Raw genomic sequence first — 20,889 nt, forward strand, 5'->3', positions numbered from 1 at the left:
CGAGATCTCGCGAGAGTTCGAGCCATCCGGTCCATCAGACAGGCGGGCGCCCCGAGATCTCGCGAGAGATCTCGGGACCCGACGGGCGGCAATTCCCCTCGTTAGACCGCGCCGCCGAGATCTCGCGAGACTTCGCTTCGCTCCGCCCCGCCCCGAGCGCGCCCAGCAGGGGGCGGAGCCGGAGCGCTTTGCCCCGCCCCGAGGGTAAATTATCATAGACGTCATCAAAAGGCGCCGCCTGGCTCGAAAGCCCCATGGGGGCTTCACTGGTGAGGTCGCTCTTTTAGAGCTGCCGGCAGCCGCCTGCAAACCGCTCTAGCGCCGTGGCGGCGGCTCCCAAAATCTCGCGGCGGGCGCGGAGCAGGCGCGGGGGTCCCGCTCCGTCCTCTCACGGGGGCCGCGGCGGCGGCGGCGGGGCTGCGGCGGGGCGCGGCGGCCGGCGGGGCTGCCCGGCGCGGGGTGCCGGCGATGTCCGGGTCCCGGGCGGCTCCTCCCGGTTGAGCGGCGGCTCCGCGCGGGCCCCGCGCCCTCCCCGCGCCGCGGGGTCCGGCACCCGCGGCCCGCCCGGCCGGGCATGAGGCGGAGCGGCGGCGGCACAAAGGCTCCTCCGGGGCTGCGCGTTGCCTGACGCGGCCCAGCGCCCCCGGGCCCCGCCGTGCCCGGCGGCTTCCGCGGCCCCGCGGGACGATGTCGCAGGATCACGACATGGACAAGACGATCAAGGTTGGCGGGAGCCGCCGGGGAGGGCAGGGGGAGCCCCGGGCTGGGGGCGACGGGTCACGGTGGCCGTGTGGCCGATTTTGGGGTGTTTTTAACACAAACGGAGCCCGGTAGGGAAGGAGAGGTTGTTCACCGTGCGCAGGGGGCCAGGCGGAGGATGGCGCCAGCCGAGCACCCCGAGTGTCCAAACTTTTTGCTATTTATACATTTTAGCAAACAAAGGAATTGGTGTTCATTGGCTCCCAAGTTATTGACTTCTCTTGTTAATTAGTGTTTTATCTTCTGCTGGTTAATAATTCTCTCGCTTCCCGGGTTAATTCGTGCCACGCTCAGTCCTTCTCTTGCTTTGGGTTGGGGCCGTTTCCTGGCTCGCTGTCTCTAAGTTGGTGATCATGATCTGTCCCTGCTGGAATTACCTTTTACCCAATGGGAGCTGATTTCAATCCAGATGCAGGGTTGGGTTTTTAGTGTCTTCCTTATCTTGGGGGTTCTGCCCAATGTCCTTGTGGCCCATAAATTCTGTAGTCCTTGTGTCCAAAGCCTTCTTCCCAAGCTTTGTTAATCATCCCCAAGATCTAAGATCACTGAAACACATCAAGCCCTAAACCTTAACGAGGCAATTCCGCCACCAAGTAATTTGGTTTTCTAACACCTGGACACCACTCAGCGCTTGTTGGCTGCTCTGTTTCACGGATGAAATCTTGTTGATGAGGCTTGAAAGCTACAAAGATCAAACCCCAAAGAACAGCCTTTCTTAAAGAGAATTTTTTCACATTTTCCAGCAGTCAGAACCCTTTTCCCAGACCCTGTTTCCTAACCCCTTCCTCATTCCCTGCAACTGGGCAAACTGTTGGGATGTCAGGCAGCCTTCCCAGAGTTCCTGTTCAGGTGCTGCTGTGGAAAAACCACTCTGGAGTGTGGGATTTGTGTGTTTGGAGCTGAACAGATCCAGGGTTTCAGGGTGTGAGCTCAGGATCCTTTTGTGCTGTGGCTGGGTGGGTTTCCTGTGGGAACTGGGGAAATTTTGGGATAAAGGGATGTAAACCGATGTTTCCTGGAGGTTCTTTACCTTGTGCAGTCGATTAATCCCAGAAAAGTTTGGGTTGGAGGGACTTTAAAACTCATCCCATCCCACCCCCTGCCATGACAGGAACAGCTCCCACTAGCCCAGGTTGCTCCAAGTTTTTTCCAACCTGGCTTTGAGCATTTCCATGTTGAAAATTTGTGGGGTTTGCACTGAAAAAGCCCAGAGTAGAAGGAAATCTAAAGGGGTTGTAATTAACCCCTGAGATCGAGTGTCAAAATTGTTGCCTGTGTTTTTCTTGGCACGCTCCAGGGAAGGAGCCATCCTGAAGGCTTGGGGGAATAAAAGGATTTAAGTATTTCTGTGGGATTTCATGTGAAGGTGAAGGTCCACATCAGAACTCTTGAGGTTTGAAGCTGAAAAGCTGAAGCAGTTGTGGAAGTAGGTGACAATCAAGGGACAGCTCTGTGCTCTTGCTCCTGCCCATCCAGAGAGGTTCAACCAAACCTCCTTGGGCAAATCCCTGGAATTCTGGGCACAGTCTGAATCTACCCCATAATTTAGTACTTTCATACTTTATGCTGATTTTTCTGCTTCTCAGATCCTTGGATTAGGTCAGGTTTGGTTGGTCTCAGCTCGGGTTCAAGGTCTGGGATTCAGGACAGTGATCCATGTGTGGGAATTGAGGGGAGGTTGAAGGAGCAGGAGGTGGAATTCCCCAGGATGTGGCGTTGCTCTTGTTGGATCCATGGAGTTTGTCCAAGCAGCAGCAGCAGCCTGCACTTCTTCAAGTTACTCCATGACTCCCAAAGCTCCTTCTTTCAAACCTTTTTCCCATCAATATCCAGTGGAATCAGTAAGGTTGGAAAAGACCTTTCAGACCAACAAGTCAGAAGGGGCTGAGCAATCCCGATGTGTGTGAAAGCAGCCTGGTGCAATCCAAGCTGGGAGAACTCTTGGAATGCTGCTTTTCCAGGCTCTGAGCATCCCAGACTGCTGACTCTGCACTTTAGGAGGGTGCCCAAGCTGTTGGCTGAGGCTTGGTGGGAGGGAATTTCACTGCTGGAGAGATCCTGGCTCCAAGTGGGAGTGAAACTTTGCTGTAATTCCGTATATTTTGTGTCAGTATCCCCTTTTCCCACTGAAAATTAACGTAAGGAGAGATCAGAGGTTTGAGGTTCCTCTCAGGGAGAGCAGAAAGGTTTCCTGTGAGGAATTGCACCCCTGCAGGTTTTTTTGGAAGTGTTCCTCTTCTGTTCCCAGGCACAGCAGATGAATCCCAGCTGAGCCAGCCTGGAAGTTTGGAGCTGGGCAGGGGCTGCTGTGGGGCAGGGGATTCCCAGATGTGGAGCTGAGCCCAGGAATTCCATACCCACGGAATCCAAGCCAGGAGACAAAGCCTTTGTGCTTCCCAGCTGAAACACTTGGATATTTTCAAATACATTGGTGCTTTTAAAGCATTTCCAGCTGTTTGGGATCAGAATCATGGAATCCTTAAGTTGGAAAAGACCCCCAAGGTGGTGGAGTCCAACTTTCACCTGCCAAATGTGAACTCTGCTGCTGAAGTTGGAGCTCCCATTCCTGAGCTGGGAGGGGGAAGTGATGCTGGGCATGGGTGGGCATCAGAGCTCCCAAATCCTGGATTTGGTGTCATTTATGTTTCTTGACCACTGAATTATTCATTTTAACTTCTGAGCTGGAAAGGTGCTTTGGGATGAAGGTTGGGATTCAAATGTAGTAAGTGCAGGAAATAAAATTGTTGCCTTTTTCTTTTAAAACAATGAACATTTTCCCTGCTCGTTAATGCCCTCCTAAAGCTGTGTTTTCATCCCACCCCTGCTGCTTTCAGTTCTCTGCAGCTGAATATCAGGCACATGAAACCAGCTTTTCCCTAATAGGCTCCTCACAAATGAAATTTATCTGAGCTGCATTGATAAGAAGTTTCTTTGAGCTCCTCCTGAAAACCACAGATGTGGGTGATCCCCTGAGCTTTTCTGCCCCTTTCTTCTAAACCTTTTATAAAACCTCCAGTGGTGGCCTCTTCCATGAATTTCCAGTGTATTTGGGAATTCTTTTACCTGCTTCCTTACGCTCCCTCAGTGCTGGTGCTGCAGCAGCTCCTTTTCCTGTGATTTATCCCGAGCAGAGGCAGGAATTTAATAAAGGAACAAAGGCCCAGCACACAGGGCATCAATCAAAGCACTGAGCCCTGGATTTACAGCCTGCCTTGGGACATGGTTAAGCCTGAGAGCACCCAAGCTGTGGCCTAACAAAACCCAGCCCTGTTTGTATGGATTTGCACAAAAGGAGCCTGGTTCATTATCAGAAAAATCTAAAATTAATCATGCAGGGTTTAATTTACAGGGTGATGGTTCCAAAGGTTTGAAACCTCCCATTTTCCGTTGTACTCTGTGACTAAAAAATGCATTTTAATGCTGAAATGGGCTCCTTGTTTCGTTGGGATTGATCATTTATAGGTGGGAAGCTGGAATTGAGTCAGGGAGAGATGCCCTTGTTACACTTTGGGTGTTAAAACCACAAAATCCCATTTACTGCTCTCAATAATCCTGTTCCAAAATTCCAGCTGCACAGGAATGATTTTAATCAGGTAAATTGTGACATGAGCATTTATATTTATTTATATTTCATTTTCCTCAGGGATGCAAACTCCCCAGCAGGCACTTTCCTGCCAGCCATATCTGCTGAGCTGGGGTTTTTTTTGGGAAGGCTGTAGGAATTTGATTTATTATGTATTTATTGACTGTGTTTTCCCTCCTGCTGCTCCTTTCCTGAACAGGAAACCTCCATTTTAGAGGAATACAACATTAACTGGACTCAGAAGCTGGGAGCTGGGATCAGTGGGCCCGTTAGGTAAGGGAACACTCCGGGATTGTCGCTGACCTGGGGAGGAGTCAGTGAGTATTTTACCAAATGTGATGATGGGATACGTGGAAAGTTATAAACAACAAATATCTCTGCCCCACGTGGGCCACGCAGGAGGGGTTTTGTCTTTTTTTGGGGAATGTGGGAAGGAAAACTTCTCCTCCCTTCCCTGTCCTGGCCTGTTCCCACAGCCAGGAGGGAACAGGAGTTGGTTGTGGAGTAATGACAACAGAAATTCCTCCTGAACCACCCCCATGCTTGGATCCTGATGCCTCAGCACTGCCCCTTTCCTGCTCTTCCAGTTGTTTTTCCATGAGCCCAAAGCAGACACTGCCGCTTTGCATCCCAGCCCTGCCTCCTCATGGATTTCTAACCTCTGGATACTTCCTGGCAAGCAAAACACCTTTCCAACAAGGCCTCTCCCTTCAGGGAAGGGGAATTTGTGCTGGAAAACAACTGTGCTGCTGTTCCTTGGAGCACCCTTTGTCTTTCTCATCATTTATCTTCCTGTGTGGGTCATTGGTTTCTCCTCATCCTTTTTGTGTTGCTGTGTCTTCATTAAAACTCCCATTTTGTGCTTTATTCTTTTTAGCTGCCTGTTCAAACATGAGCCCTTTCCTCAACTGTCAGTGTTAAATGGGGGGAAAAAGAGAAAAAATTACACCAAAATGAGGATTTCCTTCCCAAAGCACTTTATCTATTCCAAACACTTTATTTATTCCAACATCACTGGGGCTGTTGAGGTGTGCTTTGGGGTTATTTCCATCCCAAATCTCTCTTTGAGGCTGAATTTAGAGTGAGAGCTGGGTTGTGCCCTGTGTATCCCAGATTGGGGGCATTCCTGGGAATTCCCACGTGGAGAGCAAACTGAGAGCCACAAAGCAATTGCTTCAGGTGTCTGTTTTTAACATCCTTGCTGACTGAATGATTTTGTTGCTGTAATACCAGAGTCTGCATGAAAAAATCCTCCCAAGAACGCTTTGCACTGAAAATCCTCCTCGATCGTCCAAAAGCTCGAAATGAGGTATAGTTCCTGCTTTTTTCTCCAAAAACTCTTCAATTGTTGGGATGTTTTAAAAATAAAACCCCACCACCAAACCCCCATTTGCTGGTTGTGCTTGCAGAGATTTATTTGTAATTAATTGAGCTGTGTTTTAAAGCTGTTCTTCTTCCTGCGTGCCATGTGATGGAACAGAACCAGTTTGAGAGGGAATTTTGTTTCCATACATCTCACTCTGGGATGTCACTGCTCCAAGAATGCTTCCAGCTGCTCTGGAAATGGATTTATCCGTGTTCCAGGAGCTAAAGCAGCTCCTGACACTGGTTGGGAGTTCCTGAGGTGCCAAGCTGTCAGCCTGTGGAATGATGGGCACTCCTCCAAGCTGTCAGGAATTTTAAGGAAGGATTAATTGTCCTCAAGGTTTAGGCAACTTCCATTTCTTGTTACTGAGCAAATTCTCCTTTAAAATTCTCATAAAAATAATCTGTGCACAAAAAGCTTGGCTTGACTGAGCAGCCCAGGGAGCTTTAAAGTGAGGAGAGTTCCTGAAGTGCCCTGTTCCACAATGTTGGGACGGGAGGTGGTGTTCAGGTGTTGTGGGTGCTGAAGGTCTGAGCCACAAAAGAAGCCAGATTATGGAATTTTAGGGTTTATTCATTAATTTTCAGTTCCAATCGCATCTACATTGCTACTTTAGAGCTGGTTCTGTCTTTAAATTCATATAAAGAACTCAAAGATTGAGCTTTCCCTGGAGCTCTGCGTGTGATTCCGTGGTCTGTAACAAATTTGGGGGCCAGCCTGGGATGTTTTTATCCCAAAATGAGCAGTGGCAGTGCTCAGCAGGGCTCAGGTGCCTGTCCCTGTGTGCAGTAACAGCTCTTCCCTTCTCTTCAAGGTACGTCTGCACATGATGTGTGCAACACATCCCAATATTGTTCAAATAATTGAAGTTTATGCTAACAGTGTGCAGTTCCCACATGAATCCAGCCCCAGGTAAGATTACATAGGGTGATTCATTCCCACCGCTTGCTTTCCATGTTTAGCCCAAGGTATAGTGGAGTTTGCTTTTTTTTGTTTTGGTTTTAATCACAGAATTATTATTTAAAAGGGGTCCCAGATATAAGAATTATCCTGCAGACCAAGCAGCTCTTGCTTTTTTTCCTCCCCCTGACTTTTGTGTATTTAAATTATTTTGCCTCCTTCACTCCCTGTTTTGAATGCATCTCCATTTTTTTAGGTTTTCCATTGATTCAGTCTGCATTGTGTGAAAGAATTGTTTCTAAAAAATATGAAATTCAGCACTGAAAACTCTCAATGCATTGTCCTGCTTAAAATGAACACAGGAAAACATGGAGCAGAGTGATTTTTCGTGCATTATTATCGCTTAGGATAAAAATATTGTCTTCTGATGGAATCTTAGTGGAGAAAATCATCAGAGCTGAGAGAATGAAAGAGCTGAGACCTGTATTAGGCTCTGGTGTAGCTGATTTTGCTGTGTGGTGGGAACTGGGAGTTAATTCCTTGAGGATCTGGCCCTGATCTCCACCTTCCTATTTGTTACCCTTCATAATTATGGCAATAAAGCTGGAAATTAAAATAATGGGGATCCACACTCCAAAGCATCCACGTGCTGTGTTATCCTTGAGGGCAGAGTTATCCCTTGGAGTGTCCACACAGCTTCCAGGTCCATGCTGGGTGGAGCTGGATGTGTCCATGTCAAGTTTTTCCAGCTGGATGTGGGAGCCCATCAGGAGGAGCAAACTGGAGATTCCTGGCTGCCAATCACTGGGAGCCAGAAAATCCTGCGGATTTTAGGCTTGAAGGCAAAATGAGAGCACCAAAATAGCCCCAGGCAGCATAGAGAAAGCAGTGTTTGTGTGAAATATGCATTCTTAGCTTAGCAATTCTGTTCTTTTTGCTGATTTTTAATGTAACAACATGAAATGCTTTTGAACAGGGCTCGGCTCCTAATTGTAATGGAGATGATGGAAGGGGGAGAGCTCTTCCACAGAATCAGCCAGCACCGGCACTTTACTGAGAAGCAAGCGAGCCAAGTAACAAAGCAGGCAAGTCACCCCCTGTCCCAGCAAATCCATCATGCTCTGGCTAAAGTAGGGACAATTCCTGGGGCTGGAAGGGTGGGAAAAAAGGATGAAATAAAAGAATCCTCAGTTCTGATCCGATGATCATTGCCTGCTTTGTTATAACTGACAATGCCAAAGCTTTACTAGGAATAAAGGATTGAAGGTGTGGGCTTGTTCTCTAGGGCTGCTGTGCTTAACCACACTTTTCCTCACCTGTGTCCAGAGAACATTTCCAAGAGAATTTTGTCATTCCTCTTGTCCTAAAAGTGTTGCCTCCAGCAGGACTCCCGAGCTCCGGAATCTCCGTGACACCCTTGGCATTTCTCTCCTCTGGGCCAGGGGTTTTCAGGCTGGGTTCTGGGCTTGGGCTTATGGAATTCCTGGAAGATAACAAGGAGTGTTTCTGTTTGTTCTGATTTTCTGTCTGTTTGTTCCAATGTTGTTTTTCCTTCACCATTTCTCTCCCAGCTCACTCCTGAGTGCTGTACTTTATAACTTCCACGGTGGTTTCTGCAGGGGGTTTTGGTGTCCATCAGGCTCTTTGTTCCTTGGCAGTGCCTGGTGGGACTCACAGAAGGATCTCTGTGGATTTCAGTGCTGGCATCCCCAGTTCCCCTCAGCTGGAGAGAAAATGTTTGAACCTGGGGCAAAATATTTCATGTTACTTTTGTGCTTTGACTTGTTTCTAATGAAATGCTAATTGTGCTGGTACTTTTTGGTCTCATCCAACAAAGAAATGAGGTGGAAGTACAGAATTATTCTTGACAGCTTGTTTGACATCCTTTGGGCTGTTTGATTTTGACATGGTGGGAAAATCTTGTAAAACTCTACCAGAAATCAAGACTTTGATTTGAATTTTGTGTCTGCACTTGGGTTCTTCATGTCTTAAGTAACTCTTTGCTTTAATGTTTATAGAAATGATGTTTGAAATGTGAAAGTCTTTATAAAATTCTTTTATCTGCTGATTCTTCATCATTGTCTTGTACCCAGGAATGGTTAAAACTTGCCACAGCACTCATTTTCTCTGGCAATGTGTTTGTATTTATTGCTGAGCTAAATTAGCAGTGAAGTTCTCTTGTGACAGTAATTTGGTGTTTTTTAAGGACTCTAAACTTGGGTAGGATCCTCCAGAATCCAGTAGGGATACTTCCAAATAAGGGTTGTGTGGCTGTGCCTCACTTCTGTCTCAGGAATGCTGTTTAAATGTTTTATACTTGGCTTTTCTTTAAATGAATTGCACTTGGAATCGTGCAGTCCCTGGAGCTTTCCTGCCTGGATTGCAGGTTCCTGAAGCATCCTTGAAAGAATCAAGGGATGCATTTCTGTGGGATATCCACAGCATGACTAAAGTGCAGGCAGTACCATCAGAAATTAAAGAATAAAACTGCCTGAGTGTTGGATCTCCAGGCAGGAACAAGAGCAGTGAATTATTCCCTGGAGTACTGAAGCAAGAACTCGCTGCTGAGTGTCCGGCAGGGTGGAATTGCTGGGCCGGGGCAGCACCCTGGAGCCCTGGCACAGCAGGGAAGGGGCACTGGCACCCCCTGCTTCACTTTGGGGGCCTCTTAATGCCTTGAGTTCTCAAACTGAGGTGATTGGGAAGCCCAGGCCAACCTGGCTTTTGTTTTCTGTTTGCTTCGAGTGCAAATTGAACCGAAACTCTTGGTGGGATTCATGTCCCAGTTGTCACTTCACTGCACCACTGCCCAGCTGGGCCAGGCTTGTCCTAACTCAGAACTCCACCCAAGTGGAGTGGAAATGTTTGGGGTCTGAGCTGTGTTGGAAATGTCCTTTGTAAAGCTGAAATAAATGTCCAGGCTGCAGGAGGAGGTCAGTGGTTGTAGCTGATTTATTGTGCCCTTTTCCAGATAGCTTTGGCTTTGCAGCATTGCCACTCACTAAACATTGCACACAGAGACCTCAAGCCTGAGAATCTCCTCTTCAAGGATAACTCTCTGGTAAGATGAACATCTGGAATTCTTTTGCTGCTGAATTCTGTAAAATGGCTCAAGGGTGACTCTCAGAATGGTGGCAAAATGACATGAATGTTTTGGTGACAAAATTTAACCACCTTGATGGACTTGGTGCTTTTCCATCCCCTGATCTCCTTGGAGGGCAGTGAGTCCTTGCTGCTGCTGTTAAATAGGAGTCAGGTTCTCTACCTGAACATAGATCCAGCTTTGCTGAGGACAAAATCCTCTCTGCCCCCTCATCAGGATGTTCTAACCCTCTACCTAGAGGTGCTTTGATAGATCCAAACAATTCTTTGTCTCACAACCAGCCTGGATGTGCAGTGACCCCTCCTACAAGGGGCTCAGTGCTTTCCCAATCCCTGAGGGGCGGGGGCTGTTCCTGGCCCAGAGCACCCAGAAAAGCAAAACCTCTATTTTGAAAGGTCAGTTTGTGACCTTTCAGCTGCCTGGTGGAGTGTGAGGGTGTAAATACAATGAGGTGGATGTTTGGAAAAGGTGAGATGAGGATGGGGGGGAGAATTATGGGTTAGAAAAACTAATTTAATGAGATTTGTCTAATAAAGCCTCTTCTCCTTGTTTTAGGATGCACCTGTTAAATTGTGTGACTTTGGGTTTGCCAAAGTAGACCAAGGTGACTTGATGACACCCCAGTTCACTCCCTATTACGTAGCACCTCAGGTAACAACCAGTTCCAGCTCTGGGCTCAAGGGGGATCATTTAATGCCTGAGCCTCCATATCCACATCATTTTAACACCCTCTGCTGTCCTGGGAAGGGCTCTGGGTGCAGGAATCTTGAGGAATTGGATATGAGCCACCTCTGGAGCTGGAGTGCCACGGGGATCTGTTCAGAAGTCAAATTCCCCAGTCTCTGCTCAGCACTGATGGTGACAGTTGGCCTTTAGCTGTATTAAAGTAGCTGCTTTGGAGAAATCCCTGCTTTGCCATCCCTCTTCCAGCTCAGCTAATTCAGGGTTCCATTAAAAAGGACTTTGCTGGAACAAAAAGGCTCTGAAAAGGTGACTGCTCCCAAAGGGCACTGGCAGAGGGTTGGTACCTGGGTGCCTTGGCCTGGCCCCTTGTCATTAAACACAACCTCTAATTACAGACAGGCTGCTCTTTGTAGTGCTGCTTTCCTCCCCTCTCTTCTGTCCTTTGTGTTGGAGTCCTGGAGAAAATGAAAAGCAGCTGCAGATGGAGATGTAATTGCAGTGCTGGGCAGCCTTTAATCACTGGGAAGGGCAATTCAGAGATCAGAGCATGCTCTGAAAATGCCTTCTCAGCTGGAGCCTGCTGGGGCTCCCTGCAACCCAGAGCCACAGACTGGATCAGCAAGGGATGGATTTGATGGGATTTGTTCCTGGGAGAGGCAAAAAGGAGCTTGGGTTACCCTCCAAAGACACTTTAGCTTCTAGCTCCAAGCATGGAGGGGTTGGAGGTTGTGAGCAGTTGCTTTAATTCAGGCAGAACTGGAGACTTCAGTCAAAGCAGCAAAATATTTTAGTATTTTCCCCATGTAGAAAGCTCCAGTCTTTCTTAGGGAGAAAAACTGGAGTTTGGTAGAGTCTTCAGTAGCTGGAATAAGTTTCTGAATGGAAAAGCATCAGGAATCTTTGGCATAGGCTTTGCTGGTTGTGGTGCCTGTTGATGAGATGGATTTTTCTTTGTTTTTTTTTTTTATTTTTCCCTCTCACCAGGTATTGGAGGCACAAAGAAGACATCAGAAAGAAAAGTCTGGTATTATCCCCACCTCTCCAACTCCTTACACTTACAACAAGGTGAGCTGGGAAACAACAGCTTTAAAAGTCTTCCCCACCCCGCTGGTGCTTCTGATAGAGCAAATAATGAAATGCACACTTAATCCAGACCTCATTAATGATCCTCTAATTAAAGGAAAAACACACAAATGCTCTTAAGGAGCACTAAATCTGGACAAGATTCTGGAGAGAGTAGAATGACTCTGCTGGAGTGAGGCCATGAAGGAAGTTGTCTCACCTCTGTTCAAAGGGAATCTCTTTCCTGCTGTCAGAGTTTCTGGATGTGCAGAGCATTCCTTGTTCAGGCAGCTGTGCCAGAAACTGCTCTGTACCTGGATCTTCTGGAAAACAACCAAGAATTTATTGTGTAGCTGCTGGAATCTTGGCAAAATCATGGCAGGAAATGCCCTGAAAGGTCATAATCTTTTTTGGGCATTCCAAGACATTCTCCTCTGTATTATCATCACTGTCTTCTGCTGGCTGAGCAGTGCTTGAACCACTGAATGTTCTGGGAGTGTCAACTTTAATTCAAATTACCTGGTTTGTGATCCCAGTGTAAGGATCTCCCTGATTCCAGCTTTAGGGATGGTTGTTTATTCCACCACGTGCCTGAGCAGGTATTTGGTATGCAGTGTTAGCATTTAGTAGCCTCATAGAGAGAGTTAAAGCAAATATTAATTAGTCTGCATCACAAACCTACCTTCTTCAGGGCTCTGATTGCCTTTCCTCCATCCTGGAGGAGCAGGTTGGTGCTTGTAGCAGACACTTCTGTTTCTGAACTCTTTAGAATGTGCCAGTAGTATTTTCAATATGGAGTTCCTTCTTCTCTCTCTTGTCCCTTGATTTGGGATCTACAAGGTGGGAGTGATTTTCTTTTCATGTTTCATGTGAAGAATTGAGCTGTGCAGCCCTGGTGGCACTGGCTGAAAAGGCTGCTGAAGGCAGGGCCTTGTCTCCAAATGTGACTCTGCAAAAGCAGCGTCTGACACTTGCCTGGCTCCCCAAAATAGACCCTGACAGGCTTCCAGGTGCTCTGTCCTTCCATGGCAGTCCAGTCCTGCTCCTGGCTCCTTCATCTCCCTGGCTGTCACCACAGACAGCTCTGATTTAATATCCCTGCTGGCTGCTTTGTTGGATGGTGGTTCTGTTTTCAGCCTCCCATTGTAAACAACTGGATTCTTTTATGGGATTGGGGGAGTAGGATTCAGGTATCCCTGGCTGCTCCCAGACAATTCCCAACCACCTGGAAATTGTTCAGTTTGGAGCACGGAGCTGCCTTGTTCACAGCAGCCAGATTTATCCATGAAGGTGGATCTGGAGGAGGAGCTGAGCTGGTTCTGTTCCTGTAGGGAATCACACAGAGCTTTTATCATCGCTCCCCCACTGTTTGCTGCAAACTGCTCCCCTGAGTGACCCTGTCCTTGCTTGCAGAGCTGTGACCTGTGGTCCCTGGGGGTCATTATCTACGTGATGCTGTGTGGATACCCCCCTTTTTACTCCAAGCACCACAGCCGGACGATTCCCAAGGACATGAGGAAAAAGATCATGACAGGAAGCTTTGAATTCCCAGAGGAAGAGTGGAGCCAGATCTCAGAAATGGCAAAAGACATTGTGAGAAAGTGAGTCCAAGGAGGAAACTCCTGTTGTTGCTCTGTGCTTGTGTTTAAGGAATTGGAATGTTTCAATGTTAAGGAATTGGAAAAGCACCTGGAAGTGCCTTATCCCAAGGGTTGTTTTTCCAGCAGCGAGGGGATTGTCTGCAGCTCATCCAGCTGACAGATTCTCTGTCACATTCAGCATAAACCAAGTCTGGGAAATATTTTTCTTTCCCCTGCCCAAGTGTTTAATTTTGACATCTCTTTTGTTGGGGTGAATTGTGTGTTTAGCCTAAGTGGAGCAGGAGCACTGAAGGGTTTCAGGATAACACAACTGGCACAGATTTCCTGGGATAATGTTTAAATTCCTGTGAAATTCAAGTGGCTTTAATGGGATATGGTAAATCTGTCCCCTAAAGCCTTGTGCACATCATACACAGCCTAAAAAGAGTCAGGCAAGAGGATGGAGAGGGAGGTTAAGATCTGTCATGAGGTGCCAGACTCCAAGATAAGGTTTTGCATGGATGTTTTATTCCAAATGCTAATGGAGTCTGTTTTCCATGCAGGGCACATCCCTCAGCTGGGAGTGTTTCAAAGACTTGGTGTGTTTGGGAGCAAGAACGTGGCACTGATTAGGGCTTGACCTCACTTATTTTTGAAAAAGTGACAGGGACTTACTGCCTTTGCATCACCAGAGGAACAGAGAGAATAAAAGCAACATAAATAGGAAAAAAATCAGTTGGGAAAGTAATTTAAAAGTGTCACTGGCTCCTCAGATGTACTGTAAATTCTCCAAGGATTTCACATTGTTTGGAGAGGGTGCTGGGACCTTTTTAGAGCCCAACCTTTGACCAAATTAACTTTCCTTTATAGCAAGGTCAGCTCTTTATTCTCACACAGAAACTCCACAGGCAAAAGGTTTCATTGTCTTCTAAAATTCCCATAAAACTCGGCTCTCAGGGTGTTGTCACATGGATCCAGTTCATTTCATTCTCCTTCTAATGTTATCAGGATTCCCTTTCCTGCTTTTTTTCCCAACCAGGGAGTCTGAAGCTGTGTTTAGGGTGCAGGAATACGTTCAGATTTAATCTAATTCCAGCTAAATTTACATTCTATGGATGTAGGCAGCTCTTCTGGCTTCTGGAGGTCACATTTGGCATTCAGGCAGCTGCTGCCTCTCAAGTGTGTCGAGCTCATTTCTGACCTCATGAGGGTTTGATAATGGGTTAGGATTTGGAAAGCGCATGGAAAAGGAATGCTCATGTCTGGTATCGAAAGGGAACTTAACCTGGTTGGCAGCAAGTGGGATTTCTGAACTCCCACGTGGTGCTGCTGACATTTTGCACAAGTTATTTCCACTTTCTTGGTACATTAAACAATTGTGCTCTGCAGCCAAGAAGCTGATTTGGAGTTGTCTAAGGAAGTGTGACAAGCTCATGGAGTCATTCCTGTTCTCATTCAGGCTTTGGGATGACTTGTCAGCACTCTGTGGGAAATTTTGCTTTTTTATTTAGTGGTACCCGTCATGAGCACACAAATTAATCTGCAAATCCTTTCCAGGGTTTCATGCTAGAGAAAATTGATTTCATGGAGTTTTCAGCAATCTCAGCATAAAGTTGCTTTTTATTTTGAGGAGCTGGAACCAAAGTGTTCGTTACTTGAGGATTTGTTGGGGGGGAGAAAAGCTGAGGAGTGACATGGTGGGAGCAGTGAATCCTGAACAGTTTCCCTGCCCAGAGTCCTTGGAATGAGTGTAACCTGTTCTGGGGATGAGCTCTGGGAGTGCATTTCCAGAGAACACCGGTCTGGATCATTTCCAGTTCCTCTGGAATATGATTTCCCACCTGGGAGCAGTGGCTGTGGAATTCAGCAGCACAGGAATGCCTTTAGCACCTTCCTTTGCCCTGAGTGCTGGATTGCCCTGGCTCAGCTGGGACAGCATTAAACCACAGCAAGGTTAGGGAGCTGGGACAGATTTGGGGCTGATTTTGGGGCAGTTTGAGCTCTTGGAGGAGTTTTTGTTTTGGCCTTTAAAGTGCTTGAATGCTCTGTAAATCAACAAACCCCTCAGTAGGGATTTATTCCTTCCTCTCCAGGCTGCTGAAGGTCAAACCTGAGGAACGCCTGACCATTGAGGGGGTGTTGGACCATCCCTGGCTCAATTCCACAGAGGCCCTGGATAACATCCTGCCCTCTGCCCAGCTGATGATGGACAAGGTCTGACCAGCAGTTCTTTTATCAGGAATATTGCACAGGAGCAGGAGAGCTCTGGGATGGGTGGGGGGCTTTCTCTTATCTGGGGTTATGCAGATAAGGAGCTTCTCTTCTGCTTTAGGAGAGCCTGAGATCTTGGGGAGAAAATGGAACTAAGAATGAAAATGGAAATAAAATGTGAACTTTGGGCTTGAAGGAGATGCTCCCAGATTGGTGGTAACGAGCAGCCACCTGCTGATGGTAGAGAGCAGAGCCTGAGGGATCTTCCATAGGTCTTTCCTCTTTTTTGCCATGTTTTATCCTCACTGCAGCAATGACCTCACTAATTAAACAAATAGTCCTTGTTTCCTTTAATTTCTGCTCAAAGAGGAGTTCAGTCACTCTTGTGAACATGAGAAGGAGATGATCCTTTGTCCTATTTCCCCTAGGGATATTTTGTCACTGATTTCAGTTCTAACCATGCCTTGCTTCATGCAAACCTGATTTTCTTACACATCTCCAAAATAAATCAGATTTTGGTGCCTCTTTTTTTCACCCATGGCAAACCCAAGTGCCCCTTTTGTCTTTCTAGGCCATGGTGGCAGGGATCCAACAGGCTCATGCAGAACAACTTGCAAACATGAGAATCCAAGACCTCAAAGTGAGCCTGAAACCCCTTCACTCCGTGAACAACCCGATCCTGCGCAAGCGGAAACTCCTGGGGTAACTCCAAAGCTGGGTTTGAAAGGACAATGTGGAGCCAGCTGGGATGGCTGGAAGATGGCTTTGGGAATGGCACAGGCTCAGTTTTGATGGTTTAACACACTCCTGGTGTTACTCAGTCAAGTAATAGTGGCACAGTGTGGTTTGTCTGCCAAGATGTGGCAGTGAGGGTTGGAAGGAGGTTGGATACTGTTCCTGTATTAAATGGGATGGTGAGTCACGTGTAAGATAAGGCAAACTGGGACAAAGAATTCCAAGATCTTTTTTCTCATCCTGACATTTATGTATTGAAAAAGTCAGGTAATCTCTCTCTCTTTCTCTCTCTTTGCTTGAGTTAATCTGAAAAATAGCCTCATGCATTTTAGGATTACCCTTATTTGAAGTAATTTAAAGGAATATTTCTTTTTCTTCATACCTCAAATGGTCTCATAATATAGGACAATAATTGTAATTAACGCTGAACCTGTCTCCCAGTTTCCCAGAGAGGGAAGGAGCTGTGTTATACTGGAGCAGTTACACAACAAGTAACGAGCTTGAGCTGCGCCCAAATTCTAATTATTTCCCCCTTGTTCTTCTGCAGCACCAAGCCAAAGGATGGTGTTTACATCCATGACCCTGAGAATGGAAGCAACGATTCCAACGTGGCTCTGGAGAAGCTGAGAGATGTGATTGCTCAGTGCATTCTACCACAGGCTGGTAAAGGTTGCCACTTTTAAGAACGTTTTATTCCTAAATGTGCAAGACACCGACTTTGGGTCTGTCTGTGTCAGTGGTGAGGAAGGAAAAACAAAACTCCTGGGCAGCCTCTGGGCTGGGATTTGGGTTCATGTGGAATTTTAGTGACGTGCAGAGCTGTTAAAAGAACTTTCAAACAGGAATATTTGGTTTAAAGTCTATTTCCTGGTTTATCTGGGGTGAGCAGGAGTAACTGCCCAGTTTGCTGATCCCTGAGTGAGGCATGAGGCCAAACCTTCCGTGTCCATTTGTTGTCCCAAACAGGAGAGAATGAAGATGAGAAGCTGAATGAAGTGATGCAGGAGGCCTGGAAATACAACAGGGAGTGCAAGTTGCTGCGAGACACCCTGCAGAGCTTCAGCTGGAATGGTGAGAATTCCTGCTCTCCCACAGGGAATGTGGAAACGGGGGAAGCACAGACCTCTTGCTATGGAAATAACCCCAAATTGATTGGATTTGGGCTGATTTAGGTTTTGACACTGTTTCAGCCCTTTTGCCAGAACCAAAATGAGGGTGGAAGTGCTGCTTTGAAATTTCTGTTTGAAGGTCAGGGCTGAGTTTTCAGAGGCAGCAGGAACACGACAGCACAAATGGATCATGATAGAAAAGGAGCAATTTTAAACTGCCAGAGGGCAGGGATAGATGGGATGTATGGAAGAAACCCTTCCCTGGGAGGGTGGGCAGGCCCTGGACAGGTTGCCCAGAGAAGCTGTGGCTGCCCCATTCCTGGAAGTCTCCAAGGAGGGGTTGGACTGGCCTTGGAGCAACCTGCAATAGTGGAATGTGTCCCTGCCCAGGGAGTGGACTCAGATAACCTTTAAAGTCCTTTCCAACCATTCCAGGATTCTCTGATCCTTTTAGGAATCTCTTCAGCTGTGTTGAGCTGCTTTCCATCCAGCTGTTTATTCCCTCTTTCTGCTGGAGGCTGCATCTCCCTGTCAGCACAGCAGCTCTTCAGCTCGGCTTGGGTGGGAAGCACAATTAAACCAGGACAGTCACCTTGGGAATGCTCAGGTGGCTCCTGGACAAAAGAGGCTGGCAGAGGTGTCAGCCCCCAGGAGCAGGTGCTGATGGATAGAAGGGACCAGGGGCATCAGGAAGCTTCACAAGGGCTTGGTCCTGCTTCTTCTCCTGTTCTATTTGCTTGGCTTTAATTTAGGTTTTTAAGTGCTCAATTTTTCCAACAGAACTATGGACCATAATTCCTTTTGGATCCTGTACTGATGTTGCCCTAAGTCTGTGTGAGGCATTGTTTAATTCCAGCCAGGATTGCTTTCCTCCTTGTGTCTAGCTCCAGCTGATTCCCTGTTTTTTCCCTTCCAGGCAGAGGATTCACAGACAAAGTGGATCGACTAAAACTGGCAGAAATTGTCAAACAAGTGATTGAAGAGCAGACAAACTCCCACGACTCTCAATAGCTGGAGCTTCTTAATCTTATTTTTTTTACCATTTAAGATTTATTCTTTAACTGTAAAAAGTATTTTTATGTAAATTAATAAATCATAATTATTTCATTAAATTTCCATACTGCTTGAAAATGCTGTATAGTTGTAGATACAAAAAAAAAAAATCATTGGTACTGTAATATTTTTTTAAAACTCAGTTCCTCAAGGTATATATGATCACTTATGTACTGTTAATCATGAGCCCCCTAAATGGGGTGGATTTTATTGTTAAAAACCATTCTTTTTCTTAATAACCAGTTGCAGAAGCTGCCTTTCACCTGCCACATCCAGCCCCTGCAGTGACTGTATGCGAAGGAGAGCCACAGTTTCTCAAGCCCCTGCTCAGTGAGTACTTGAAGCAAGTGCTGTGAAATCCAAATTCACAGCTCCCCTTGGCACCTAAATTCCAGGTCTTTAGGTAGAGAAAAAGCAATTCAATACCCTTCAGTTTGGCTTGCTGCCTTGCCCAGGCACCTGAAGCCATGTGTTTGCTGGAATTTTCAGTTCTGAGCAGTGACTCTCTTTTTTTTTTTTTTTTTTGTCATCTTCCCCATCTCCCTCAGACCTTCTGTAAGGCTTAACCCCCTCTCTTTCTTCCTCCTCATCTTCCTCAGAGCCTTTTTTAAGGCTGAATCAGCCATTCAGCACAAAACTCTTCTTTTTCTCACCTTGTCCAACAACAGAAGAGAAGAATGTTCAAGTTCTTATGCACAAGTTATTTTAATTTCCATGGTGGGATCTTCTATGGGCCGAGACCAGCCTGGGGTTTGTTTGTGTGGGATCCACCCCTGTATTCCCATTCTTTCCTTCCTAGAAGATCCAAGGCTTGGGTTCAGACCTGTCCTCTTGTTTGGCAGAGCTGCTCCTGGGCAGGCTCCCAGTGCTCTGGGGAACCCTTGGGATCTGTCTCTGGAGCCCAAATTCCCCTCTCTGATGCCTTCAAGCTCCTTCTTGGGGGAGCCACAACTGCAGGGCTGCTCCTTGCCACACATCCTTGGCTGCCTCCCCAGGGCAGGTTCTTACTCTAGTCTGGAACATTGGCTCCAAAAGCTGCTTTTTTTAATCCTGATAAAGCAAACCAATGGGAAGAATCTGTACATAGTTCTAGTTTTCTACCTTTTCTGCTTCTCTTTCTTTCGAGACCGGGCGGAGGCTTTTTATAGAGCTATTTTGGTACCAAACCCGTGCAGACATCGGGTGAGTTTGGTCTGCAGACTGAAGTGCCAACCCAGGGCCATCAGTGACCACTCCTGAACGTTGTTGTCTTTCACAGCTAATCCATTTTTGGGTTTACATTGACAAACCTGAGCCATGAATCTCCCAGTTCTCTCTTATGGAAGTCCAGCCTTGTTCTTTTTTTTGTCTCTTTTCTATACCAAAACTTCCTTGCAGCTTTAGCTGGATGGCAAAGCAGTGTCTTTCTATACAATTTTCTAAAGGTGACTTGTTTTTTCTACGTGAAGGAGATGCTTTGTTTCCTGTTCTCTTTTGTCAGCTTTCCTTAATCCTGTGGACAGTTTTCCAATGCCTGATTTATTGCAGGGTAAGAACAGTCCCTGCTTATCCATCCTCTCATGGGAGCAGGGAGTGTTTGTGTGAGCTGGAATTGTACCTCTGACACTAGCTGGACTATTTGTGCACTGACCTGTTGATGAAAACTGAAGAGAATTGGCAAAAATTGAGAGTTTTTGTCATTTCTTGGCTGTACCACCAAGTCCTGTTATGTGCATTTCTGTCCTTATTCTAATTCTAGGTCATGTCTTGAAATGGTTTCAGTTTGAACTTGAAACCCATGTTTTTTCTGGGAAACTGAAACTTTCAAGTATGGCAAATAGAGACAGAAACAAGGAAATCACCTTTGTTTGAATGGCAGAGCAAAAAAAATCCCCTCAAAACGCACTTTGTGACTCTGCCCTCCCAGGAAGAAAATCCTCAGGCAGTTTTTTGGGAGCCAGAATTTGTAGGCAGGAAAATGGATCAGATTGGAGGTGCAGTCAGAAGGGAAGGTGGGATCTGATGTGTGTTAGAGGATCCCTCCTTTTCTTCATCCCTTAAGTGCTGCTGATCCTGAGGTGGGAACATTTGTATGAATTTCCAAGGGCTTTTGCCATAAGGAACTGCTTTTGATGGATTTACTCTACATTTTCTTGTCTGTGATAAATACGAAGGGGCCTGATCTGAAGCGGAGGAGGGACAGATTAAGAAAACACAATTTGAAGACTCAAGGTCAAATGGTTTTGTTTTTATGAGAAAGTTGATTTTTTTACTCTTGGAAAAGTTCTGTTTTACATTTCAAAGCTCAATAACTTTAATGGATCCATTTATGTATTTTCAAGTAGCATTTGGCTTTCTCCTTCCTGTGTTTTGTTTATTTTTCAGTTGAAGCAAGTGCAGGACACCTTGTCTTGATTCTCTGAGGTTTGACTTGGTAATAAAGCTACTGATCCTTTATAGCAGACTGTGAATATTGTAAATATCTTGAGCTGGAAGTGTGGGATCAAAGAAGACTTTCTTTGTACAAACACTAAAAAGATGTGGGAAAGTTCTGGAGGTTGGTGGGTTTTGGGTTTTTTTTAGAATTCTATTTAAGTGAAGAAAAATCTCTGAAATCATTTGACCTTTTCAAAATTTTCTGTATATCTGACTTCTCCTGTGACTTGATTATTTGAAGCTTTTCTATATATATACTAAAAATTAGGAGAACCTGATTAGTGAAAGAGCTTTTGATTGGAAATAGCAACATGTCAAAGTTTTGCTGT

At 46.3% G+C, this 20,889-nt stretch overlaps 1 protein-coding gene and 1 long non-coding RNA gene across 4 annotated transcripts; one reads left to right on the forward strand and one right to left on the reverse strand.

Annotated features, from left to right (window-relative positions):
* Window positions 1-376: 376 nt before the first annotated feature.
* MAPKAPK5 (MAPK activated protein kinase 5) lies at window positions 377-20,583 on the forward strand. Of its 3 annotated transcripts, none has more exons than XM_082293192.1 (14): window positions 377-723; window positions 4,542-4,615; window positions 5,576-5,651; window positions 6,523-6,620; window positions 7,585-7,697; window positions 9,584-9,669; window positions 10,267-10,362; window positions 11,380-11,460; window positions 12,871-13,058; window positions 15,131-15,251; window positions 15,820-15,950; window positions 16,531-16,652; window positions 16,950-17,054; window positions 18,009-20,583. In XM_082293192.1, exons 1-14 carry the CDS (start codon window positions 688-690, stop codon window positions 18,101-18,103), a joined length of 1,422 nt encoding a protein of 473 aa, XP_082149318.1. In that variant the 5' UTR covers window positions 377-687; the 3' UTR covers window positions 18,104-20,583. The 3 variants fall into 3 exon arrangements, with proteins under 3 accessions (XP_082149318.1, XP_082149319.1, XP_082149320.1); XM_082293193.1 differs by having other exon boundaries at window positions 380-723; window positions 16,531-16,646; XM_082293194.1 differs by lacking the exons at window positions 377-723; window positions 4,542-4,615; window positions 6,523-6,620 and having other exon boundaries at window positions 5,577-5,651.
* On the reverse strand, window positions 7,710-12,362 carry LOC309579941. The gene is made up of 3 exons (XR_014226930.1): window positions 12,140-12,362; window positions 11,678-11,780; window positions 7,710-8,091 (listed from the first exon to the last, which is right to left on the reverse strand). It is a non-coding gene; the product is annotated as an uncharacterized lncRNA (long non-coding RNA).
* Window positions 20,584-20,889: the final 306 nt, after the last annotated feature.

This window comes from Coloeus monedula, assembly GCF_965178545.1.
Source record: "Coloeus monedula genome assembly, chromosome: 18".
NCBI lineage: Eukaryota > Metazoa > Chordata > Aves > Passeriformes > Corvidae > Coloeus > Coloeus monedula.

Excerpts from the sequence above, each read along its gene's own strand:
- MAPKAPK5 (XM_082293192.1), top strand. The coding sequence starts at position 688 with ATGTCGCAGGATCACGACATGGACAAGACGATCAAG. Across the intron at positions 4,616-5,575 it reads GGGATCAGTGGGCCCGTTAG|AGTCTGCATGAAAAAATCCT; the intron begins GTAAGGGAACAC and ends CTGTAATACCAG. Across the intron at positions 7,698-9,583 it reads CCAAGTAACAAAGCAGGCAA|CTTTGGCTTTGCAGCATTGC; the intron begins GTCACCCCCTGT and ends TTTTCCAGATAG.